This window comes from Rosa rugosa, chromosome 6 (genome assembly GCF_958449725.1).
Source record: "Rosa rugosa chromosome 6, drRosRugo1.1, whole genome shotgun sequence".
Classification (NCBI taxonomy): domain Eukaryota; kingdom Viridiplantae; phylum Streptophyta; class Magnoliopsida; order Rosales; family Rosaceae; genus Rosa; species Rosa rugosa.
Window position 1 is genome coordinate 7,458,020 of NC_084825.1, and position 24,455 is coordinate 7,482,474.

A 24,455-nucleotide genomic window follows, 5' to 3' on the forward strand; every position below is an offset into this window, starting at 1 on the left:
GCTGCCGGAGCTGAGCAAGATGGTGAGGAAGGGTTTTCTCGTCGGAGAGAGAGAGAGAGAATGATTTTTTTTCGTTTTGGTGAGAGACCGATCGATGGAGTCAATTTTCTTCCACGCAGAGCAAAATCATCAGTAAGATATCAAAAGGGGAGTTTTCAAGATGCTTTCGCCAAGCATGAAAGCTCTGGGCGATACGAATCGGAGAAGGTGAATCAGTGGAGATCAAAACAACGAGGCAGAGCATGAAATTGATGTGGAGATCGAAACAACGAGGCAAAGCATCGTTTGAAATTGATTTTGAGGGAATGACGGGGAATTGAGGTTGGGGCTTTGGATGTAAAGATTTGGGCATTGGAGGTTGAAGAAGAGAGTGAAGATTGTGGAGTTTTGGATTGGGAAAAAACTCTCTCATCTGATCCTCTCTCTCTCTCTCATCTTATTGGGATTTTCCGTGTGATGATTATAGGCTAGAGTCTCTTTTTCCAAAAATCTGGGAATTCTTCTTCACATTGACACTAGCTCTGTTTTATTTGGCCGAACGAGGATGAAGAGAAAGAAGAAGAGATACTCAGAACCGGGACAAATTTGCAGGTTGATCTGGAGAGAGAGGGAAGAACAAGATAAGAAAGGGGAGAGAGAGAGAGAAGAAAAAATGCTTAAAGAAAAAAAAATTAATTAAGATACAAAGAGACGAAAATACCCTTTAAAATATGACAGCTGGCAGTCTCCGTAACGGAGTTAAGCGAAGTTAACGGTCCAGGTACTAATGTTGGGTCGGGTTTCAAACTTCAGGTACCAAAGTGATATTTTTTTTTTGTCAGGTACTAAAGTTACTAATGGGCCAAAGGTCAGGTACTGTTTGCATTTTTTTCCCTAGGAATTAATTAATGCATCTCTTTTGGGATTTGCTTCTTCTATCCCAGGTAGAAATCTAATAATTTCCTCTTTTGAATTCTTTCCGATACCAGTACTCCATCACATAGTTTGTATGGTCGATTCAGAACAGCATCACTAGCATAGCGAATTTACTACAAGTATTACTTGAAAAGAAATTTGAAACAGAGACGTGCGTGTGTGTGTGTGTAGCGCACAAAATGAAACAAGAAATAGTAATAATACAATCAATGAAATCCATACATGCTCTTATTGTATGTAAACGAGAAAGCAGAGCACTCAAATTCAGCAGTCGATAAAACACTTCCAATGAACTACACCAGTATTAGCAGTCACCCCCCGTCTTGTGATCATGATCATGTTCAGCACCGGCAGGCTTTTCATATAGGGGAGGTCGGACTGGAAACCCAAACGCTACGAAAGTGGAGATACAATGAGTAAATATTGCTTGGATGCTTTTTCCTAATTAACAAACCCCATGAATCAGAAAATCATGGCCGTCAATGGTCATACTGGATTGATAGTCGCAACATTTGCTAGCGGCACCATAACCTTGTGAAAGCTCCAAATCACCTGACCGGAAGGCGCGCCGTGAATTACAAGGGCCTGTCGCTGCAAAAAGCTGTGTGAATATTGGACAGGGGTAAAGAGTTCCGGCGACTGGCCCGGTGGATGTGGAGAGATAACAGGCTAACGATATGAGGAGCTTCTCATTGGGATAAGTCTGCAAATTATGTCTGCTTGTACAGAGCCTCAAATCCACCTCCTGTTATAATGCTTTCATGGCTTCTTCAAGCCTCATAGGCTTGATAGATTGATCAGTAGTAGCCAGAGATTTTCTTCTACTGTGATAACTCATGCTAGACCTAAGCTTCGGATCCCCGAGCACCAGTGCTTTTTTAGAGAGAGAGAGAGAGACGAGCATCAGTGCCCCTGTGAAGCGCAAACCACGTGCAGTAAGTGGGAGTGGGTCCGCAAAAAAAAAAAAAAAAACGGTTAAAACTAGCCCAATAAAACCAACAAACAAATCCAAGTCCCAAGACAAAACTGGAGCCCGAAACGGTCTCGGTTTCCTTATCATCTTCTCCTTTGAAATTTCAATTCAATTCAAAAACCCTAATTGTATTATCCCAATGCCGTCTTCACAATCGCAACCCTAATCCAATTCCCTTCCACACACCCTTTTAATTTTTAAATTCAATTATGGACGACGACGCAACGACGTCGTTCGCCGACCACAAGCTCTGCGGCTTCCTCTACGCCGTTCTCGCCGTCACTTCGCCGCCGGACCCACCCGACCTCCCCTTCGGAACGCGCTTCCGCGCAGCTCCAGACGTCAGTTTCAAATCCCAAAACGACGAAGACGCCGTCGTCCTCTCGCCGGTGCCGGAAAACTCCTCTGATTCGGAGCAATGCGAGGGGGAATTGGGGAGGAAGACGAGGACGAGGAAGAGGAGTATAGGGCTGGTGAATGGGAGAATAAGCGTGGTGCACCAGCTTCACGCTTTGGTGATGAACAAGTGCATCAAGATCGATGCTTTGTTGGTTCGGGTTGAGCCCGCCGGCGTCGGTGGGCAACAACTCAGGGCTGTGCTGCTCGTTGATGTCTATCTTCCGATTGAGTTATGGTGTGGCTGGCAGTTTCCGAAATCGGGGTCTATTGCCGGTGCTCTGTTTCGACACTTGAGGTGCATTGCTGCTTTCTTATGCCTAAATTCTCTTTTGTATTTGTGTGTAGATTAGATTTGATTAGCTAGTTTCGATTTGATTAGGTAGTTTTCGATTGCTTTATGTCTGTTTAGTAGAAAGAATAGTATCCCGGAATGTTAGACTCTGAACTAGTTAGGCATTCTAATTTACAGCTAGGGAAGAGCCTCTTTTACCTAAAGAAAAGATAAACTTAATCAAAGTTTTCCACTTACTAGGTGTCACATTGGTGTGAATTAGTTGAAGCCGGAAAAGTTTCAAAACATTTAAGTTTTTTGTTTAAAGGATGATTATTTAGATTATGCCCGACATTGGCTTGCACTTATACGATTTGATGCTGTACATCCATATTTACTTGGGTGAAATTTTTGCTCGTTGCCTTTGTGCCTAGTGTTTGAACATACACAGTATATATGTAAATATGTACAGGCTCTTATGTAAAAGATTCTTACTTTTATGGGTAGTACATATTTATGCATGTTTCCTCTTAGGGGTGCAGTTTGGTGTGTTGACTGTGTCTGTGTTTTTGTGCTTTCTGATTCCAATATGCCAGTACAGAGCATTGCCAGGCGTGTGTACATTTTAGATTCTGATGTTATACTGCCAACTTTAGTGAGGTGATGTGTGCGGCTGTTGGTGTATCGATTAGTTTTTCCTTCTGTATTATATATCCATGTTATTGCATTTGTTTGATTCTGATTTAGTGAAATGGTCTTTACCCAAAAGTTGAGAATCTCTATGTCTTCCACCCAATTCTAACAACTTCAAGAACGTCACTTTGCAGTTCTGACTGGGGAGAGAGAAGTGCAATGCTGTCTGACAAAGATTACCTTGAAAATAATCTTGGTGGTGGCAGAAACATATGGAATCTTTCTGACTGTCATGTTTTTGGTTGCAAGCTGCATCATAATTTCACTGATTCTTCAAAGAAGAAGCTATTTGAGCTTCATGAAATTTTTAAGAGTTTACCTAGTGTGGCAGAGACAGGAAACCATAACTCTTCTAGAATACAACCAGTTGATGACTCTTGTAAAGCTGGTATTTGGGATATATCTGATGACATATTACTAAATATCCTAGCTACACTCAACCCAATGGACCTTGTTAGGGTGTCTGCAACTTGTTGCCATTTGAGAACCTTGGCTGTCTCAATCATGCCATGCATGAAACTTAAATTGTTTCCTCATCAGCAGGTAGCAGTTGAATGGATGCTTCAACGTGAGAAAAAGGCTAAAGTTTTGCCCCATCCATTGTATCTGGCTTTCTCAACTGAAGATGGATTTTCGTTCTGTATTAACACTATTTCTGGAGAAATTGTCACTGGTGAAGCTCCCACTATCAGTGATTTTCATGGGGGAATGTTCTGTGATGAACCTGGATTAGGAAAGACTATAACTGCTCTTTCACTTATTCTGAAGACACAAGGAACTCTGGCAACTCCTCCAGATGGGGTACAAGTGAATTGGTGTACACATAACGGAGACCAGAAATGTGGTTATTATGAGCTTGGTGGTGATGATGTGGCTGGTGGTAGTATGCTCCCAATAAAGAGGGATATGGGTCAGAAAGCTCAAAGTGGTCTTGGCGATTCCAAATACTGCCGATCTAAAAGAGCCAGGCTACTTCTTGATGAGCAAATTCCAGGAGTCACCAATTCTTGTCCTGGCAAAGTAATGGAAACACCAGTAGCTGCATACTCTAATTCAGCAGTGTGTGTGGTTCGGTGCAGTAAGAACTTAAGTGGCATAAAAAAAGATCTTCTGCCATCATTTCAAGGAGCATCCGGCTATCCCAAACAAACAAAGGCTGGAAAAAACTCGAGTAGATTGTCCAACGACACCTGGGTTCAGTGTGATGTATGCCGTAAGTGGCGGAAGCTTCCAGAAAGCAGTATTGCTGACGCTAGCGCGCCGTGGTTTTGTAGCATGAATTCTGACCCTTTCTACCAGAGTTGTAGTGTTCCTGAAGAATCCTATGATAATTCCGAGCCAATAACACATTTACTAGGGTTTTACACCAAGGGAACAGCTGGAGGGGAGGAACAAAACGTTTTTTTTTTCATTAGTGTGCTTAAGGAGAGGTATGCCTTGATAAATTCTATTACAAAGAAAGCCCTATCTTGGTTGGCTAAACTTTCTTCTGACCAGCTGTCAGTAATGGAGACAGTTGGTCTGCGAAGTCCTTTTGTAAGCTCTTGTGTAGAGTTGGGTGATGCCTATCCGTTTCAGGAATTATTTCAAGCATTTGGTCTCAAAAGAAGAGTAGAAAAGGGTGTTATTAAATGGTGTTACCCACGAAGTCTTAACAACATGAGTTTTGATGTTGCTGCTCTCAGAATTGCTCTTTCTGTGCCATTGAACTCAGTGAGGCTGTATCTTTCAAGAGCAACTCTAATTGTTGTCCCATCAAATTTAGTTGATCACTGGGAAACGCAAATTAAGAAGCATGTCAGGCCTGGTCAGCTGCGAGTTTATGTGTGGAGTGACCATAAGAAGCCTTCTGCACACAGTCTGGCATGGGACTATGATGTTATCATAACCACGTTCAGTCGTTTGAGTGCAGAGTGGGGCCCCCGCAAAAAAAGTGCACTGATGCAAGTGCATTGGCTTAGAGTCATGTTAGATGAGGGGCATACTCTTGGCTCAAGTCTTAGCTTGACAAACAAAATGCAAATGGCAGTTTCATTGATGGCTTCAAACCGTTGGATATTGACTGGAACTCCGACTCCTAATACACCCAATAGTCAACTATCACATCTTCAACCATTGCTCAAATTCCTTCATGAGGAATCCTATGGGCAGAATTATAAGTCGTGGGAAGCTGGGATTCTTAGGCCTTTTGAAGCAAAGATGGAAGAAGGACGATCACGTTTGTTGCATTTACTGCATAGGTGCATGATTAGTGCCAGAAAGATAGATTTGCAGACTATTCCACCTTGCATCAAGAAAGCTACTTTTCTTGATTTTGCTGAGGAACATGCAAGAAGTTACAATGAATTGGTAGAGACAGTTAGGCGCAATATACTATTGGCTGACTGGAATGATCCTTCTCATGTTGAGAGTCTTCTGAATCCAAAGCAGTGGAAGTTTCGAAGTACAACTATCAAAAATGTTAGGCTATCTTGCTGTGTGGCCGGGCATATAAAAGTAACAGATGCTGGCGAAGATATTCAGGAGACAATGGATATTTTAGCTGAAAAAGGTCTACATCCCATGTCAGAGGAGTATGCGTTCATAAGATATAATATTGTTTATGGTGGCAACTGTGTACGGTAATATTAGTGTCCAGACACTTTTCCCTTTTAGTTAGACTTTTCCCTATGAAGTTTGTGTACTGATCAGAGATTGCATTTGTTTTGTTAGATGCAAGGAATGGTGTCGTTTACCTGTCATTACGCCATGCAAGCATCTTTTGTGCCTCGACTGTGTTGGTTTGGACAGTGAGAGGTGTACTTACCCTGGCTGTGGCAACTTATATGAGATGCAAACTCCTGATACACTAACTCGGCCAGAAAATCCAAATCCTAAGTGGCCTGTTCCCAAGGATCTTATTGAGCTACAACCCTCGTATAAACAGGCATGCTCAGCTCTCTTTATAAGTTGAAGTATTTTCCTTTTTATTCTGTTATTTATGTTTGGTTTTACAGATATTTACCTTTTGGTTTTTGTGCAGGATGACTGGGATCCGGATTGGCAGTCAACATCTAGCAGTAAAGTCTCTTATCTGGTAAGGAGATTGAAAGCATTGCAGGAAGCTAATAGCAAAGTTGAATGCCCTACAAATGATGAGAATAGTCCCATGGACACCAAAAATCTAATTTCCCTGCCTGAGATGGGTGATTCAAAAGAATTGATACAAGTTCATGGCTTTAGAAGGGATGCCAAGACTCATGAAACATATTTGGATAAAGTTTTGGTATTTTCTCAATTTCTTGAGCATATACATGTCATTGAGCAGCAGGTGACTGTTTTATACTATACCTTTCCTGGCTTTATGTGATTATCTTTGTACAAGTGATGGATTCTTATACGATTCTCTGTCCAGTTGACCATTGCTGGTATTAAATATGCTGGGATGTATAGTCCAATGCATTCTAGCAACAAGGTATATATATATTTTTTGCTTTGTTTACTCTTAATTAATTCATCTTTTGCCTGTGTAAATTAATCCACTTTCATTTGTTTAGATGAAGTCACTGGCTACTTTCAAGAATGATGCTAGCTGCACAGTTCTTTTGATGGATGGAAGTGCTGCATTGGGTCTCGATTTGAGCTTTGTAACGCATGTATTTTTAATGGAACCAATATGGGACAGGAGGTTAGTGTCCTATTTTGGTAATATCATGTGCTTTTTATTATTTACAAAAATTTGAATGCTATATTTATCTGTCATGCATCCATAATATATTTAAATTCATTCTATTTGGAAATGAACGTTACCTTCTCCGTTCTAACCTGCAAAGGACCAGATACCAGTTATCTGATTCACTAAAATAATGCCTTCAAGAAGTTATAAATACCATAGTGTCATACTGAATTTCCATATGATACTGATTTTTTATGTTGGTTGATACCTGATTAGCATGGAGGAACAAGTCATTAGTCGTGCTCATCGGATGGGTGCTACTCGTCCTGTACATGTGGAAACTCTAGCAATGCGTGGCACTATTGAAGAGCAAATGCTGGAGTTCTTACAGGTAAACATATTTCGCAATGTGGTTTCATGTTTTTTTCTTTATTTCTTTTTTCTTTTTGAAATTCAAATTTTAGTGATTCTCATGCTATATGTTTCCTTCTTTGTTATAGGATTCTGATGAGTGCAGAAGATTTTTGAAGGAAGAGGCTGGAAAATCTGACCAAGGGGCACGAACTCAACGTTCCTTACATGATTTTGCTGACAGAAATTATCTTTCTCATCTTGGATTTGTACGGACAAATCCTCAGATGTAAGAGGTATGTGCAAGATTTTTAACAGTGCTATGATTGCATGTATGCTTCTAAATGAACAGCTCCACCACTGGTTGGTTCTTGCTCAGTCCTCCAGCACTTCCGTCTTCATAGGACATCAGTAATTGTGATCGTATGATGAAAGTAGAATTTATGGGTTTTTTTTTTTTTTTACTCAACACTTGACTGGTTCATATCAGATTTTAGTCCTATAACCTTTTTAAAGTTTTTTATGCAATTAAAATACTGTTGCCTGTTTTGCGGTCAAATTGGGAAAGAGATAATTCTGTCCCCGTAAAGTGGTATTTATGCCTCTTCCATTGACTTTGTCTTTCTGCTTTCTATTCATTTGCCATAAATGTGGTGGCATCTCCCTCCAAGGAGGACTAGTTAGGGTGGTGTAAATTATTAAAAGTATGTTTTGGATTTAACTTGTAATATTAAGCATATACTCCCCGTATATAAACCCTAATAATCCCATATAAGCTTCATTTCATTGACATTTTGTGTCTGCATGGATATGTATATCGGTCTGTTTCTTCCCTGGCATTAAACTGATTAACTTCTTAGTGCCTCATTTTTGTCAGTTAAAAGCAGTTCAGTGAGAAACAAGCAGAACAGTGGTGGCAGCAAATAGGGCAAGAACATCAGTAGTACACTGTTAGCGGTGGTTCAGTGACCTGCCAAAGGCTTTGATTGACCCAACCAGCTTCATCCTTCTAATGTGGTATCTGATATTCTTTTGCCATAAATGTGGTATCTGATATTCTTTTGCCATAATTGTGGTATCGGATATTCTTTTGCAGTGAAGATAGGGTTGTAAACTATTTGTAAGTAGGAAAAATAGCTTTCCGTGTAATCTATACAAAGAGAAAGCTAGAAAAAAGTTGATACAACTGAGCAGCTTTCAGAAAATTTTCTTATTTCTTGGTTACCATGAAATAAAAGGTTAAATTTTTACTACGGCCTAGTCCATCAATGTGCTTGTACTCCGTGGAAACCATCTCATTTACTCTTCTGCATGAAGTGAAAAACATATTGTTCGAGGGTCTAGTAGATTATAAATGGGGAGAAAAGAAAAAAGAAAAAGAAAAATGAAGTGGACCAAAATTGGATCTCACAAAGCTGAGGGTTTGTTTATAAATTGAGTCATAGGTTTGTTTAATCAGCTGGCTGAAACCTCTTTGTTGAACTACATGTACAACACGCTAAATCAGAGACCGGAGCACTAGTCGATGACCAATTCTTCCCACAAGTAACGTTTTTAAGTTCTCCCGGCGGGGTTGCCACTTTAGTTTGATTTTGAAATTCAAATTTTAGACCTCCTTGTCTGCCCCGCTTAATCTTTCCCCACTCTCTTCGCAATCTCTATTCTCTTCCGTCTTCTTTGACTCTCTTCCTCTTCCTCATTCGATTCTAATTCTCCCCGAATCTACACTAGGCCTCAATTTCCATCAAAGCTCAAGTATACCGAAGAGAACTAAAGGCATGGCCCTTATCAACAAGTTTCATGACAACAGCAAATTACAGTGCCCAGTCAAAGGAGCTTCAACATGAGGCAGGAGGGCAGAAAAGATGAACACCGGTGGAGAAGCGACCACAATTCGCCAGAAAATCAAACCAAATCACGCAGAAACAGTGACAAGAAGAAAAGCAAAGGGTTCGTTACGGCACGTTGCATTGACAGATACGAACTATTTAATAGGACTCTTCATTTTTTTTTTTTTTTTGCTTATTCTTTTTATCCTCCTTGTTAGTCACTTAAAAAATTTATGGGGAGAACAACGAAGTCACAGATGGACTCCTTTTGGTCAATCCCTGCTGTTGGGATTAGCATGCCTCTGATCTTCCCAAATGCATAATGAGACATCTACATGCTGGCAAAAGAGTCACTCTTTAGCTATATTAGTATTACGCCGTGTTCATGCATCTAGAAGTAGCAAGTGAGATTGTTAAACATAGGGTAGAATCACACCCGATCAAACAATGCGACTGAAAAGGCTCCACCTTACATTTCATAGTACACCAAACAAAGCATGATGAACAATTCTGTCAGTTGTATTTAACCTTTTTTTTTCCAGCTTTTTATGTAAATAGTTCTCGAGTAGGGATTTACAAGGAAAGCCATTTGAATTTGAAATCCAAAAGCTACTTACAAAGAATTTACACATCCTACCTACTCTCCCCTCCAAAGGAATACCAAATACCAAATTTATGGCAAAAGAATAGGAAGGATAAAGACAAAATTCGAGGGAAGAGGAAATTTCCCACATACCTCTTTACAATGAAAAACGATGAGTGGGTCAATCAAAGAGTTAACCCTTCTCTTCTCCCCAAATAACATCTTGACATTAGCAGCTCAATGAGCTAACCCTTCTCTTCCTATGGGAATACTAGATTTTTCAACCACAGGAACATTGTACTGCTGATATACTCTAGTCCTATTTGCCGCCCACCACTGTTCTGCTTGTTTCTCACTGAACCGCTTTCGACTGAAAGAAATCAGGCACATAAATATTAATCTATTATAATAATTGATACAATCCAAGGGAAGAAATAGATTATTACTATTAGAATTTGGGACATAGAAGTCATTACATTATTAAGACAACATACATGCATTGCTAAGCAGATGATATGACATACAGCAACCATTTTAGTGGGAATGACATATGATAAAAAAACATGTCACATTCAGACGCAGAATGCCTATGACATGAAGCTTAAAATCCACGAAAAGTGAATAAGAGCACTGGTATACTGCAATGAAGAGACAATGAAGTGAAATACCTAATTCATTGGAAATCCTTTTTGTAAGATGAAAGTTTGGGTTACAAACACAAACTAACTAACCCCTAGGTTTGGCGTCGTCACATGCCACCTTACTATGATTGCCTATAATCTCCAGTCAGAATAATCAACTAATAGAATTGAGGAATTAACAGAATTTCAAAGTACCCATATATTGTTTTTGTTTTATTTTGTTTTTGAAACGGTTCATTCCACAAACATGGTAATGTTTTCGGCTTTGCATTGTATTCATTAGTTTGGTAATCTTTCTCCTAAAGGAGGTTACGTGTAATAGCATTAAACACGAGTGTTTACATAAATTCTATAAATGCAGGGAGTTATGTAAAAATATTAAACCTCAAGGCAAGTCTGTGTAGTTATAACATGCAAGTTTCATAGCCCACTAATATATAGGACAGATCCTAATTTGTGGCATGCAGCTATAACAAACCAACAAACATTAAATACAGCTCCAGAGAATCTTTCTTCAAATTTGGGTGAATGAAATAATTAGGAAAAGAGACATGCCTGAAGCGGACACGCTTGAGATCTTTGACTCCTGTGGGCAAGGAAACCAGGGTAATATATACACCAGGCTCATCTTGCTCAACCCATTCATCCCCATTTGTGGTTTCAGCTTTTGTTCCTCTGTTCTTATGCCTAGTAGTTGCTTCCGAATTTGCCACTTCAGTGGGATTTGAAGCAAGACTACTCAAAATCCTTGATGCATTAGAAACCACCAGGCTATTTGATGCAATTGAATGTGGTTCATGGAAGGTCAATGGACTGCTTGCTTTCTCAATGGCTGTAGTAGAAACGTCATGGGTAGGACTAGAAAAGCCTAATGGACGTGTGTCGCTGCTTCTTGCTGTCCCAATGGGTAACCTTTCAGCCATTTCCTTTAACTATCAAAAATAAGACAAGTCATTCAATCATATTAGCCTACGTAAACAGTTGTCATTTAGCTAAAAGAAAAAGAGCAAATTGCATTCTCAAAATTAATGTATTCTACTAGAATCAAAGGCTTTTTGTGAGTGGTGAAGTAACTGCATTGCTTACTCAAACCATGAAGAACATAATGTCATCCTGGAATGAAATATAAAGAGTATAGTGCAGTTCTGATAGGGTAGAAGTTGCAGTACTTGACGAAAGTTTTTCTTAACACCTACACAGTAATCTTTACTTTTAATTCACACCAGCTCTCCATTTATATTTCTTGACACAATACATCAGCCTTTCAAAACTCAAAATTTAGCACGAGAGTCCTAGTAGGATAATATATTGAAGAGCTAAAACAATTTAAAAGTAACTTAATATGGTTGTACATTAATATTCTACATTGTTGGTTCAGACCTACAAAATTGAGGAGTTGAAATAATTTTGAAGTACAAAACTTCAAAATTATTAGTATATTTGATTCTCTTTGTTAAATAATATTTGCCACATAATTGGTAAGACCCTAAAAGTTTATCACATAAAGCTTGCACTAATTACTTGAATGAGGTTGATTTGATTAAAGTTCCTTAGTCAGTCCGTCAAACAAACCTCAGTACCCTCTTTGTTTAATGTAAAAACGTTGAACTATCTAAATGCATGCAAACAGCTTCAAAGTTGATGAGAATGCATCCCTCCTTGTTGTAATATATGAGTAGTCAAATAAACCTCAGTACCCTCTTTGTTTAATGTAAAAACGCTGAACTATCTAAATGCAAACAGCCTCAAAGTTGATGAGAATGCATCCCTCCTTGTTGTAATATATGAGTAAAAGGGTTCTGCATAAACACTATAAGCACGAGGAAGAAACCTACTTGAGCTGTGAGCGACTTAATTACTTCCTTTGCTGCTTTACATTTTGCTTTTTCTTCGTCTGCTACTTTGACAGCGTCCTTCAATTGGTGGGTAGTTCTTTCCAGCTCAATATCTTGAACTTGACTTTTACGAGTAAGATCTTCGACCTACAACATAAAATTGATTAGTGGAAAACCACAATGATTGCAGGTGGTGCTCAACGTAAAATTGCATATTTTACTGGATCAAACCAGAATTCTGATCTCTAAACCTAATCTCCAGATTAACTTGGAATGAAATAATCAATGTTGTAGCAATGTTGTAACCGAAAAAAAAAAAAAAAAATCAATGTTGTAGCAAGCGAAGAGAAGATCAGATAAATAATGTTGTAACACATAGCTCGGAGACTTATTATATAAATGGTGACATAATATCCATAAAGTAGAGAAAACTCCAACAACATGTAGGGACCCTTCCCACTCCTTTCTATTTGTTCCTACCCTTAACTAGAAGTAAATCAAAATATATTTTGTGCAGCTAATAAAGATATCAATGGTTATAAAGACATTCTAAGTCCATGCAGATATTACATATACCCTAGAAGGGCAGCTTCCTCTTAGAGTGAACAATCTAACTAAAATAAAAAATTATGTCATGTTATTTAAACTTCAGAGCTTTATACATTAGAGAGAGATATTGCAAAATTATTGAAGATATTTACTCCATCATTTACTCTGATAGGAAACAAAGATCATTAATGAAAAAAAACTGTACAAAGCATAACAGTGGATAGAAAGAATCCACAAGATAAAGAAAAAAAAAAAACAGTGGAAAACCAGACAACAAGGAGATTAATAAAAACTAGAGAACAGCAGCTCTCCAATTAGAAGAACTAGCAAAGTAAGAGCTCTCCCTGAATTTCGATGAAAGTGAAGACCAAGAGAGGCTAAAGAGCAAACCCTCTTCCACAGAATACCCAGCTCTTCCCCAGCATAACAGTGGATAGAAAGAATCCACAAGATAAAGAAAAAAAAAAAACAGTGGAAAACCAGACAACAAGGAGATTAATAAAAACTAGAGAACAGCAGCTCTCCAATTAGAAGAACTAGCAACGTAAGAGCTCTCCCTGAATTTCGATGAAAGTGAAGACCAAGAGAGGCTAAAGAGCAAACCCTCTTCCACAGCAAACCCTCTTCCCAAACTCAAAAACTATATTTATCAAAACAATTTTTATTTTCACCCAGAACATGAGCTTAAAATGGCTATCGTAAACCCACTCCCACAGTTTGCTGGTTCAACTTGCAGGCTTGCAGCCACTAAATTAGGCAACCATAGCAACTTTACCCTTCACCAAGACCCTACTGCAATCAACAATAAGCTCAAACATGGATCTATGTAAGGAAACAGCTCAAAGCTATCCTTAGGAGGAATAGATCAAGAGAGAAAGCCCTCGTGTCTCTGGGTTTGTGAGTCAGATGAAACAAAAGGATGAATGGAAGCAACTGCCCCAAGAACCTATTCTGCTGCTGTTCTTTCAGCAATACGGGGGAAATAATCCCCTTTCCCATAACAGTTTTACACAAACCGGAAGACCCCACAGCTCAGCAATAAGGAGTTCACCTTTCTTTGCCTATGGATTAATTAATTAAGATGCCAAAAGTAAGTGACTAATTAAAACTGACAATTACACTATGGCAGTGGAAATAAACATATGGGAAGGCCAGCTTAAGTACATCCCTATAACATTTGCAGTATGTTCAGGATTTACAAAAGATATCCATTCAGATATATTCGAATGCGTGAGAAATTCATTCTCAAAAAAAAAAAAAAGTGTGAGAAATTGATGATTATGTGAATTATTAAATAAAATTATGGAGTTGGAGCACTAACCAAAACAGATGGTAAAGCAGTTAGTAATCAGAAAAATGAACAAATTACACTAACTCTCTACAGATTTGGAGTGTCCAGATAAGAGTAAGGCATTTTCTTTTGTCAAGAGTTTGTGATTTGTTAACCTAAATCAAAGGGAAAATAAACATACCTGAGCTCTTAGTTTAATAATTTCTTCACTTAGACCGTCATTTGTCCCTCTAGCATATTCCACAACATTTGGCAATGTGATCCCTGAGAGAGCAGGGGTTGGCGTTTTGGCACGAGGTGGACTAGATCGTCTCGATGTTGGTGATGTTGCTCGAGAAGCAATTCTTGATCCAGGAAGAGAAGCTGAGAAAAACTTTTTGGAAGATCCAAATACTGGGTTGAAAGATTTAGTCCCACTGAATGCACGGCGCTCAGAAATGCCATTTGGAAAGGGAGCAACACAATTACTGCTAAAATCTAGTTTCTTGTTTCTTGTGGATGAACCAGTGTCCAAATCTTTAATATTATTTTCGCTCAGTTCAGCAAATCCCTGATTCACACTTCCTTTTCTCAAAGCGGAGCCAGATGAAGAGTTGGTTTCAGAGGCCTTTCTGAGTTTCCCAAAACAATTATCACAAACTCGATATGGTTTGTTTGGATTTGGTGCCATCGAAGCCTTGAGGCACTTTTTGCTACTGCATGAATGGCATAATACAAGTCCACAATTGTAGCAGTTGTGTCTTTTTCTTTTAAAATTAAACGGAAGGCGACAGCCAGAACACATTGATTGATCGACACCAGAGACCCATTTATGAAGACAGATGGCTGCTGTAAAGTTAGTGCCACAAATGATACTTTTGACTTGTTTGTCTCTTAGAGCTTCAACTAATGTTGGTGAAAATTTATCCTCTGTATCCCCAAGACCTAATCTACCATTTGCACCCTTTCCCCAAGTGTAAACTTCAGTTCTCGAAGTTAAGACTGCAACATGATAAGCACCACAAGCAATTTCTTCAACAAAATTCTTCATTAGCTTTCCCTCAACACGGCGGGGGAGTTTCCCATCAGCTTGAGGGATCCCTAATTGACCAAAAACAGGGCTTCCCATTGTGTAAACATGGCCAGTTGTTGTAAGCGCAACAGTCAGACTTTGTCCACACGCAACTTGACAGAAGTTCGGGTCAACCAAAGCAGCAACGCAAGTGGGCACAAGTCTTGCTTCCTTATCACCATGCCCAAGTCGACCTTTATCTCCATCTCCCCATGTAAAAAGCTTCCCAGAAGAACAGTTGCTGGAACTTGATGATCCCACCATTACTTCAATTACTGCTGCAGAGTGCCAAACACCACAAGCTACTCGAACAGTACGAAGGCCTTTAAGGGACTCAACTTCCCTTGGAACCGATATACTCTTGCGATCCCCATGACCTAGAACACCAAAAGTTCCATCACCAAAAGTAAACAATTGACCAGCAGAGGTCACAACGGCTGTGTGCCATGGTCCACAAGAAACTGAAGAGACATGAATTCCCTCTAAAGGTCCATTTAACTTTTTTGGGACCCACTGACTCGATTGAAACCCATGACCAAGGAGGGCAAAATTAGAAGTACTGCCACCCCATGTGTATATGTCACCAGAGAGTGTTACTGCACAAGAATGGTACTCCCCACAGGCTAAAAATTCTACGTTAAGATTTTTGAGACCTTCTATGAGCTTTGGTTGGGAGATATCAGCATCTACACCATGTCCGAGTCTGCCTCCTAATTCTTCACCCCAAGAAAATACCTCCCCTTGCTTGGTTACAAAAGCAGCATGTCTTCCCCCACAAGCTATACTTTGAACATCAAGTACGACAGCAGATTCCAAGACTTTAGGTACAAAAGAGTCCGTCTTAGAACTAGAAGAACTACCAACTCTATGTAATCCACCACCCAAAATGCAATCACCTACGCCTTCCCCCCAAATGAAAACATCCCCTAATGCATCACCGTCATCATGACCAGAGCCTTGACTTGATGAGCTAACTGCACTTGATAAACTAACTCTAAAAGCATCCGTCACTGCACCCTTTGTTCGACCATTCATTCCATCTGAGCCTCCTGATGACAGAGACTGAAATGAGCCAGAAGCAGAATCTGAAGGAAAGGGAACTTTCGGAGGGAGCGCATATAACATGGCATCTGATAAAGCCTTCTCCAAATGGACTTTTGGAGGGCTTTCAGCTGCAGCATGAGGATGAAAGGGTTCCACTTCATCCTGCATTAGTCACAAGAAGACAATTTACTTGTATATTACAGTTACACACAGTATTAACAACAGAGAAAAAAATAGAACACCTTCTGTGAACTATCACCACTACAAAATGGAGAGCTCAAAGGAGAACTTCTTTGCGTGTGTGATCTTGGACTAGTTGCTTCAGAGGTAACTCCACTTTTTGTTTCTGCTCTTCCCTTCTGTTGAAGGCCGCGTGATATTAATGCTTTTAGACCAGTAAACCAGACTTCAGCTTCATCTTTATCCTTACATATCTGGTATAAGCAATTAGCATCAAAGTATACAAAATTAGTAAACAAAGTTTATTGAAGAACACCAGCAATAATAACAAACTATTGATACAGTTAATACCACAAAGCGGAAAAGATTTGACAGAGAAATAGACAGAAATTATAATTTTTGAGAAGATAAACAGAAATTACAATGAAGGTTATCAATAATTTTCAGCGACAATAGTAAAATTCACAAATTAAGGGAAAGACTAGTTGAGCTAGGAAACAGAACACCAAAGAATCAGATAGCAGGGCATCACCACCAAATAAGATGCTTACCAAATCTAAAGACCTGTCATCATATATAAGAGAAAATGACTGATATTCCTTCTCAGGCCGAGGATACCTTTGAAAGATTGGCTGCAGTATATACAAATAAAGGAATGTTTTGTTACCATGTGACAAGTAATAAATGAAGGAGAAAGCAATATATGGGTATTACAGCATTAAAATCTTCATCATAAGCAAACATAACATAAACATGTGGGCATATGTTATTACAAAGAATCAAAGATCACTTTCCTTGCAAGATCAAACACCTAAAAAGACCAATGTAGATAAACATAAAAACTCAAACATTGAATAGGTATATTCAGAATTGCATACAACTAAAACATTATAATTGCAAGTTACCAAAATTATAATCTAAGCTTAGGAAATGACAACACCAGCTACCCCACCCTTTTACCACTGAAGCCATGGTGCAATGCACCTTTTCCTCATTCCCCCTCCTGTATGAAAATATAAATAGCAGCCAATCATATGACCCTATATGATAGGCCATGCAGGCAACCATCTACAACAAGGAACTTATGCAAGCATGCAAGTAAGCAAAAAAATAATAAATAAACTCATAACTATGCCTCACATTAGCTAAAATATTTAAACTTCCTATACAGTAAGGGTAAGCAAAGAAATACGCCCAAAATTGTATAAATCTTTCCTCCTTTCCAGGTTGCCTGGCTACAATACATTCAGTACGTGAAATAATCAATTATGGTATAGAACTCTTGAGCTTTTTCCCCTTCATTTGAGCAATTGGGATCAGTTGTATACGGCACTTAGTTTATGACTAACGTACGTTTTACTTTGATTAAAATAACATGTACACGTTATCTCCTCCTTCACATGTTAACCCAAGCATAAATCATACTAAAGCAACATTGAAGCTCACTCATTCAGAAAATACATTTAATCATGCTATGGCCATGCCACTAACGGTTGTTATTGTACATTAAGCTAAAAGTTGCATTTGAAATCAAATGCCACAGATCTACAACTATCATTTGCAAAGCTATCAAATACTAGTGGACGTGTTCACCATTTGAAAAAGGTGCAAGAGATCTCAGCATGAAGAACTTACAGTGCGTTGGCCAGGTATAATTCTAGAGACATGGCTTAGTTTAACATATTTCTCATCTTTGCCTGAGTACCATATCAGAACAGATTCATCCTGAAAGTAAAATGGAAAAATTCAAATCAAGACTGAAGAAAAAGGAAATTCACAGCAAGAATAATGCCTACTACATCACAAGAAACTGCAACAACACAACTACCTCACAGAAAGCATAAGTATGAAATGGCTAACAGCTTTATAAAATGATCATGAAGGTGTAATAATTTTTAAAGACAGTGTAGCTCAGAATAAAAGAATTTCCCAAAAGATGGCCAGGTATACTAATGTGCAAAGCATCCTAGATTTAACGAATGAAAAGGCATATAAAACTATGAACCTCAAGCAGTATGGAGAGCATGTTTCGCGCTGTCAAAAATTTCTTACTGAAACAATGCCAACTCTATTGGAGTCTCTCTTTTCAGGAATACTTCTTTATTGAGCATAAATGATCTCATTGTTTTGTCATCCTATTCATGCTCTTTTTTCCCTTTTATTCCTATAAGCAGCATGTAAAAGGACTTGTATCATCTCACATTACTGCAGGTATTGCTGAAATAGACGAATATCTAAGATATCATCCTAACTCTATAGAGTGATGGCAGATATTGGCTTTCACATATGTGGCCTGCCCATCTTACTCTTGCAGCATATCACCTGTCAGGCTATCAGTAGATGATCACTTAGTTGGACACTCATGCAATTTATAAGATCAGGGGAACCATAGTGTCCAGATAACTAAGAACATGCGTCACTTTTTGCTGTATGTGTCAAGGCTTTTAGTCAGACAAAACCTTTCGGTTCTGGCTCTCATTTGGAAGTACCTAGTCCCAGCCTTGAGGTATCCTTGTCAGTGTTTCTTAATATATACAGGTAGTAGTTTTTCCTCGGCCACACAGTCTTACATATTATGTTGCCAGACAATGAATCATAACCATTAACTAGGGAGAATGATGTTTGAATGTTAGTCCTGACTTAAACATAGCAGGCTAAGAATCTGACATACATATACAATAACAATGTATATAGAAATTTTATGATTTCATCAATAAGTTTTACTTTTCTCCGGGTTGACGAGAAGCTGATTTCAGTTTGACTTTTGAAGAAGTTAAATGTTTCATAGAATATCCCTTTTGACATGTCATATAGTACAATACAAAGTAAGTGAAGCAAGAATAATAAAAATTGCACTAACAACCGATCTTAAGGCACTAATCAAACAGAAACACGAGAGCAAGAGCAATATGCAATATGCAATATGCAACAAAGAAGAAGAAACATGACAACACACTTAAGAGTACTTTATTAATCTCAAGTTCATTCGGACATACATTGGACAGTCTGAAAGGACAAAATTTGGGCTTTCCTCTGCGTCCATACTTCAGTAATTGTGACCCCTTTTTTAGAGCAGTGATGGCCTGTTTTGAAGAATGAACAGAGAACATCAATTAGAACAAACTCCAGATGTTTTGCAATCTAGTAATTGTGTTGAAAAAAAAAAATTCAATATAAAAAAAGCACCATAGAACTTGATTTAGTGGGGATCTCTTTCTACACTGTTTAAAACAAGGAGCACCAACCCAAACATTAAACATATTGAGCGTATCTAAGAAGCCTTCCCTTTCAATCTGAAGAAGTAAGGAATGCCATGTCTATTTAAGTGAAGTCAGACAATTATTGCCTTTTACCAATGTGATATCATGTCACTTCATTTGATCATATGTGGAGCCTTTCCATTTATGGATATGTACACAGCTGTTCATCAAGTTTAATTTTATTCCAGCCATCAAGCAACTTCACCCAAGTTCACTAGATATTAGTCAATCACTCCATTTGCTGCAAAGTGGTTGCAGTCTTATACTATCATTTTTTTTTTTTTCCATTCATTGAACTTTCTTTTACTTTTTCTTTCCTTATCTCTTCACTAAACCACGCAGCCATAAATGTCATATGGAAATGTAGACAAAAACACCTGAGTTATCTCCTAGGTGTATATAGGATTCACTAACACAATCCTAGGTGTATATACGGCTCCCTAAACCCTAAATAATGCACGCTGAAACCATACAATTTGTCCAGGAAATGCTATTAAGAGTGCAATTACTTGCTTATATATGAAAATAAGTCATGTTAAGCAAATTTCAGTAACCTATTTCATCAATGCAGCTTAAGCTATAAAAACAATAATATCCGAAGCTTGTCGTTCAATAATCTACTATAATTTTAACTTATTGAGAACACTAATGCCAGCATAAGCTATTTTTAACATATCTAACTCACCTATTTCATCAATACAGCTCTAGTCCAAACTCAAACAAAACTAAGCAGCACTGAAAAAACTACCAAACCTATAAGACGAAGTAAAAGTGAAAAACGATGATATCCGAAGCTTCTCAGTCAACAATCACCACCAATTTCAACTCCAAAAGCGAAACTGAGCTCCAGAGAGAGAAGGAAACTTTACCAAATGAATGTCCCTTTCGAGTGGGCCCGCCTTCGCCTGATCGGCAGTCATCCTCTCCATGCGCAACATCAACGACTCAATCGAGCCTTCCCTGCCGAAACCCTAGCCTCCGCGGCAGCTCCCATTGCCTGAGCTTCTAGAAAAAGCGCAATCGCCGCCGTGGATTGAGACCGGTTCAGTGGCCGGCGAGCTGAAATTGCAGGTGTCTGAATCGAGGTGAGAGCAATGGCGGTGAGGTTAGGTAGAGGACGAGAGAATGTGGCCAAAGGGAGAGAGAGTGTTGTGATTCCCGAGATTCTGGGGGTCTCGGTTAATCCGAGGCTCTTAAAGCTGTGATTGATTGATTGTGTGGGAAGGGAATAAATCGGGCTCTGGGGAAAAGGAAAGGGGCAGAGAGAGAGAGAGAGAGAGAGGGGAAAGCGAGGGAAAGAAAAATAGTGAAAGCGAGAGAAAGAGAGAGAGAATCTGAGTGAGTAGAGAGAGTGAGGGAGTGATGGTCTCGAAAGCGACTGATTCATCTCCTGGAGTGGCGTAGGACTCCTGCTTATATTTTTTCTTTTTTTTCTTTTTTGGGAAAGAGCTGAATAGTCAACGATGACTTTTTTGGGTCAATCATCCACTGGCGTCTTGCCACGACCAGATAGAAACAAATTAACGGGCATAGGGTTTTTTTTTATATATATTTTTTTATTTTTTTATTTTTCTATCTGATAATTTTATATTATTATTAAGCTGAACTGTTGTAATTGTTTTATAAATTTTGTTAATATTTCAAGAGTAATTTTGATACATTTTCTCGTGTTTTGGTTGACATATATCGTGTAACTGATGAATTCTCTTAAATATAACTATTACTATTATAAAATCGGTGTATGCAAATAATTCATGAATGAATCTCTTTTAATAAAAAAAGTAAACTTTATTTAATGAATGAATAGATTTCAATGCATTAGAAGGATTGGTTGTAGCCTAAATACCACGACACATATTTCTACCATGATATATAGTTACGATTAGTCATTATTAATGAGATCCATTAGCCAAAAAAGACCCTAACCTTTAACTAAACTTTTACAGCCATATCTGCGAGCTATAATAAAAGGTAACCAAGCATGAGTGTCATAATACAAGAAGGCCACCAACATCAAGAAGAACACTTCATCCTCTTCACACTGTGTCTCAAAAGACCAAAACAACCAGATCATGTGCAAAGGCAATTTCCCATCATGTTGATAACTAGGAGGCACTAAAAATAGAGCACATAGTTCCTAGGAATAACACTTTAGAAAACGTATAACAACACGACCAAGTCTTAAACCCTATCTCAAAAGAGTAAGGAATTATTTGACCTAACAACCAAAAAATAAACCCCCAAAAACCAGGTATATTGCTGCAAACCACCACCTTCCTCCCGAAACGTTGACTCCAACTTTTTAGAAATGATGACAATAATATTATGGTTCATCTTCTAGCGCCAAATGTTTCAGCTGTATAGATGGTGGTCTAGTCCAACAGAATCATAGGATGTCTGGCTTCGTCACTATCGCTATCAGTCTTGTTTATCTGTAAAACAAACAAAGGCCAGAGGGAAGACCGGGTGTAATCTACAGCTATTCAAACACATAGAAAGTCCCTTGTTTAGAACCTCCTCCGCTAAGTAGAAAAGGAGTGGCGATAATGGATCTCCCTGCCGTACGTACACCTCATCCACATGAGAATAAGTAACCCACTGACCTGCCATTAACTAATTAGGAGAGCTTTGCAGAAGATACGAGAGCACTCACCCAATTAACAAAGATCGGGTTGAAACCGAAAGCCTCTAAAATACGAATAAGGAAATCCCAAGAAAGCGTATCAAAGGCCTTTGTTATATCCAATTTTATAGCTACATTCCCTCCATGACATTTAGAATCCAACAAATTGATATACTCCGATGTCGTAACAATTCAGTCTGCAATATTACGTCCTGGAACAAAAGCATGTTATTGTGGATAAATTATTCTTGAAGCAATAGAAGCAAGTCGAATAGACAAAATCTTTGGGATGATCTTGAAAACAAAATTAGCAAGTGCAATAGGTCGAAATTGCTTAATAGAATCTGCATGATCCACCTTTGGAATCAGAATAATAAGACTTGAATTAAAAGAGCCTAGTAAAGTACCATGTTGGAAGAAGAATTGAACTACACTAGTTACATCTATACCAACAACATCCCAACATGCAATAGAAAAATGCCCATTAAAACCATCACGGCCAGGAGCACTATTTAGGTCCATACCCTTTATTGCCAAGAGAATCTCCTTTGAAGAAGGAATAGCTGTAAGAGACACATTCTCATCATCAGTAACTATAGAAGGAATAACCCAACTATAGAAGGAATAGTTGTATGAAGTCAACTTACATCTTCAGCTACACCTGAGACGAGTTGGTGTGGAAGCTCGACCTAACTTGGTTCCGGGCATCTCCAAGGGAGGTAGTGGTGGTGGGACCTCCAGTGAAGAGAATGAGAAAAAAGATCAGGACAAAAAAGATCTGGATGATCCATCCAAGGATGATCAGGGAAATTCATAAAGTTCTAACGAAGAAAGTCAGATCCCACCATCCCCAGAAAGTTCAGAATCTCATAGCTTAGACGACCAGCTTCTCAACAATGTAAAGTTTTGCCCCTTGAGTAATGGAGACGTGGTCGTTTCCTTGCTTTCTGAATTCTTTAAGCAACAACACACTGTACCCCCTGAAATAGTTATGCGATTATGGGAAACGTTTGCTATTCATTTACTTTCTTTATGTGTGGGATCGTTGTACATTAGTTTGAATTGTAATCAGAAGCTTAGACAAGTCTTGTAAATTGGAACATTTTGACATTGTTGCTGTTTCTTGTTTGTGTAATTGTTCAAGATAAGTTTGGTCTCAAAAAAAAAGAAAAAGAAAAAAAAAAGCCAAGTATGATCAGAACTGCCTGGTTAGCAGAAAGATCTTAATAATGCACTTATATGATTTTGAATAGCAAGAGGATCTTGAAAAACTTGATCACTCTCTCTAAGTAGAGTAATAGAGAAGCGAGACCATTTTGCCCAACACATAGCATGAATGAAAGATCTGTTATGGTCACCCTCAGAAAGCCAACACAAACGAGATTTTTCCTTCCAAAACAACTCTTGGAAAAGTAAGGATTCTGACAAATTAGCGTGAAGCTCACACTCCTTAGCAAACTCTGCATCAGAACCTCCAGTAGTAGATATAATTTGTTGAATAGAAACCAACTTAGCGAGGTCAGAGTCAACCCACCTATGAACATCCCTAAAAACCTCCCAATTTCAAGTTTGAAGGGCTTTACCTAGAACTCGTAGTTTATGTTGAAAAATAGATATTGGACAACCATGCATACCAACTCCAACATTGCTTAATTAACAAAGGCATGAAACTCACAATGCTCCAACCACATCCTTCGAAATCTAAAGAGACTCACCATTGTTTAACAAAGTTTACGTAATGTGATTTGAAAGTGGCATTGCAAGTAATATTGCATTCTATTGGTTTTCCTAACAATCATGTACATATATATAATGCAATACACTTACATATTCATGATTATGTCCATATTGCTTTCATTTCTTTGAAATGATGCTCATCATCTCCCACTTGGGTTGTTAATCTCAGAGAAGATAGTTGCTGATATGCATTATGGAGGGTGGTTATTGGTGTGGTAGAGATGGTTATGGAGGGTTCTGCGGGCCATGTAGTCATACACCAAGAACATCTCACCTTTATCAGCACAATATCCAATTAGCGAAACCAAATGAAGATGACGGAGTTGGGAAAGCATCTCGATTTCCATCTTAAACTCATGGGCACCCAGGGATGACTGGTTTCAGTCGTTTGATTGCAACTGGAGTGACCCCACCACCGATGCATCCTTTGTAAATGTTGAGAAATCCTCCAGCTCTAATAATGAAAGTATCATTGAAGTTTTTGGTGGCAGCTTGATCTCTGCTAGCGAAAAGTAACGACACAAATAAGGTAGTAAAGGTGATCCAGGGGTCATGACAGACTTAGCCGGCCTTTT

The 24,455-nt window shown here is 38.7% G+C and overlaps 2 protein-coding genes across 4 annotated transcripts; one reads left to right on the forward strand and one right to left on the reverse strand.

Annotated features, from left to right (window-relative positions):
- The first annotated feature begins 1,925 nt into the window (after nt 1–1,925).
- On the forward strand, nt 1,926–8,490 carry LOC133714155 (F-box protein At3g54460). The gene is made up of 9 exons (XM_062140230.1): nt 1,926–2,582; nt 3,386–5,872; nt 5,964–6,177; nt 6,274–6,561; nt 6,646–6,705; nt 6,788–6,918; nt 7,183–7,297; nt 7,407–7,553; nt 8,135–8,490. Exons 1-8 carry the CDS (start codon nt 2,098–2,100, stop codon nt 7,548–7,550), a joined length of 3,924 nt encoding a protein of 1,307 aa, XP_061996214.1. The 5' UTR covers nt 1,926–2,097; the 3' UTR covers nt 7,551–7,553; nt 8,135–8,490.
- Nucleotides 8,491–9,584: 1,094 nt separating this feature from the next.
- LOC133715373 (PH, RCC1 and FYVE domains-containing protein 1-like) lies at nt 9,585–20,883 on the reverse strand. 3 transcript variants are annotated; one of them, XM_062141859.1, is made up of 9 exons: nt 20,390–20,881; nt 19,257–19,343; nt 17,896–17,985; nt 16,812–16,892; nt 16,323–16,514; nt 14,167–16,242; nt 12,146–12,292; nt 10,866–11,242; nt 9,585–10,039 (listed from the first exon to the last, which is right to left on the reverse strand). In XM_062141859.1, the coding sequence occupies exons 1-9, from the start codon at nt 20,456–20,458 to the stop codon at nt 9,907–9,909; spliced, it is 3,252 nt and encodes a 1,083-aa protein (XP_061997843.1). In that variant the 5' UTR covers nt 20,459–20,881; the 3' UTR covers nt 9,585–9,906. The 3 variants fall into 3 exon arrangements, with proteins under 3 accessions (XP_061997843.1, XP_061997844.1, XP_061997845.1); XM_062141860.1 differs by lacking the exon at nt 19,257–19,343 and having other exon boundaries at nt 20,390–20,883; XM_062141861.1 differs by lacking the exon at nt 17,896–17,985 and having other exon boundaries at nt 20,390–20,882.
- Between the last annotated feature and the right edge of the window lie 3,572 nt (nt 20,884–24,455).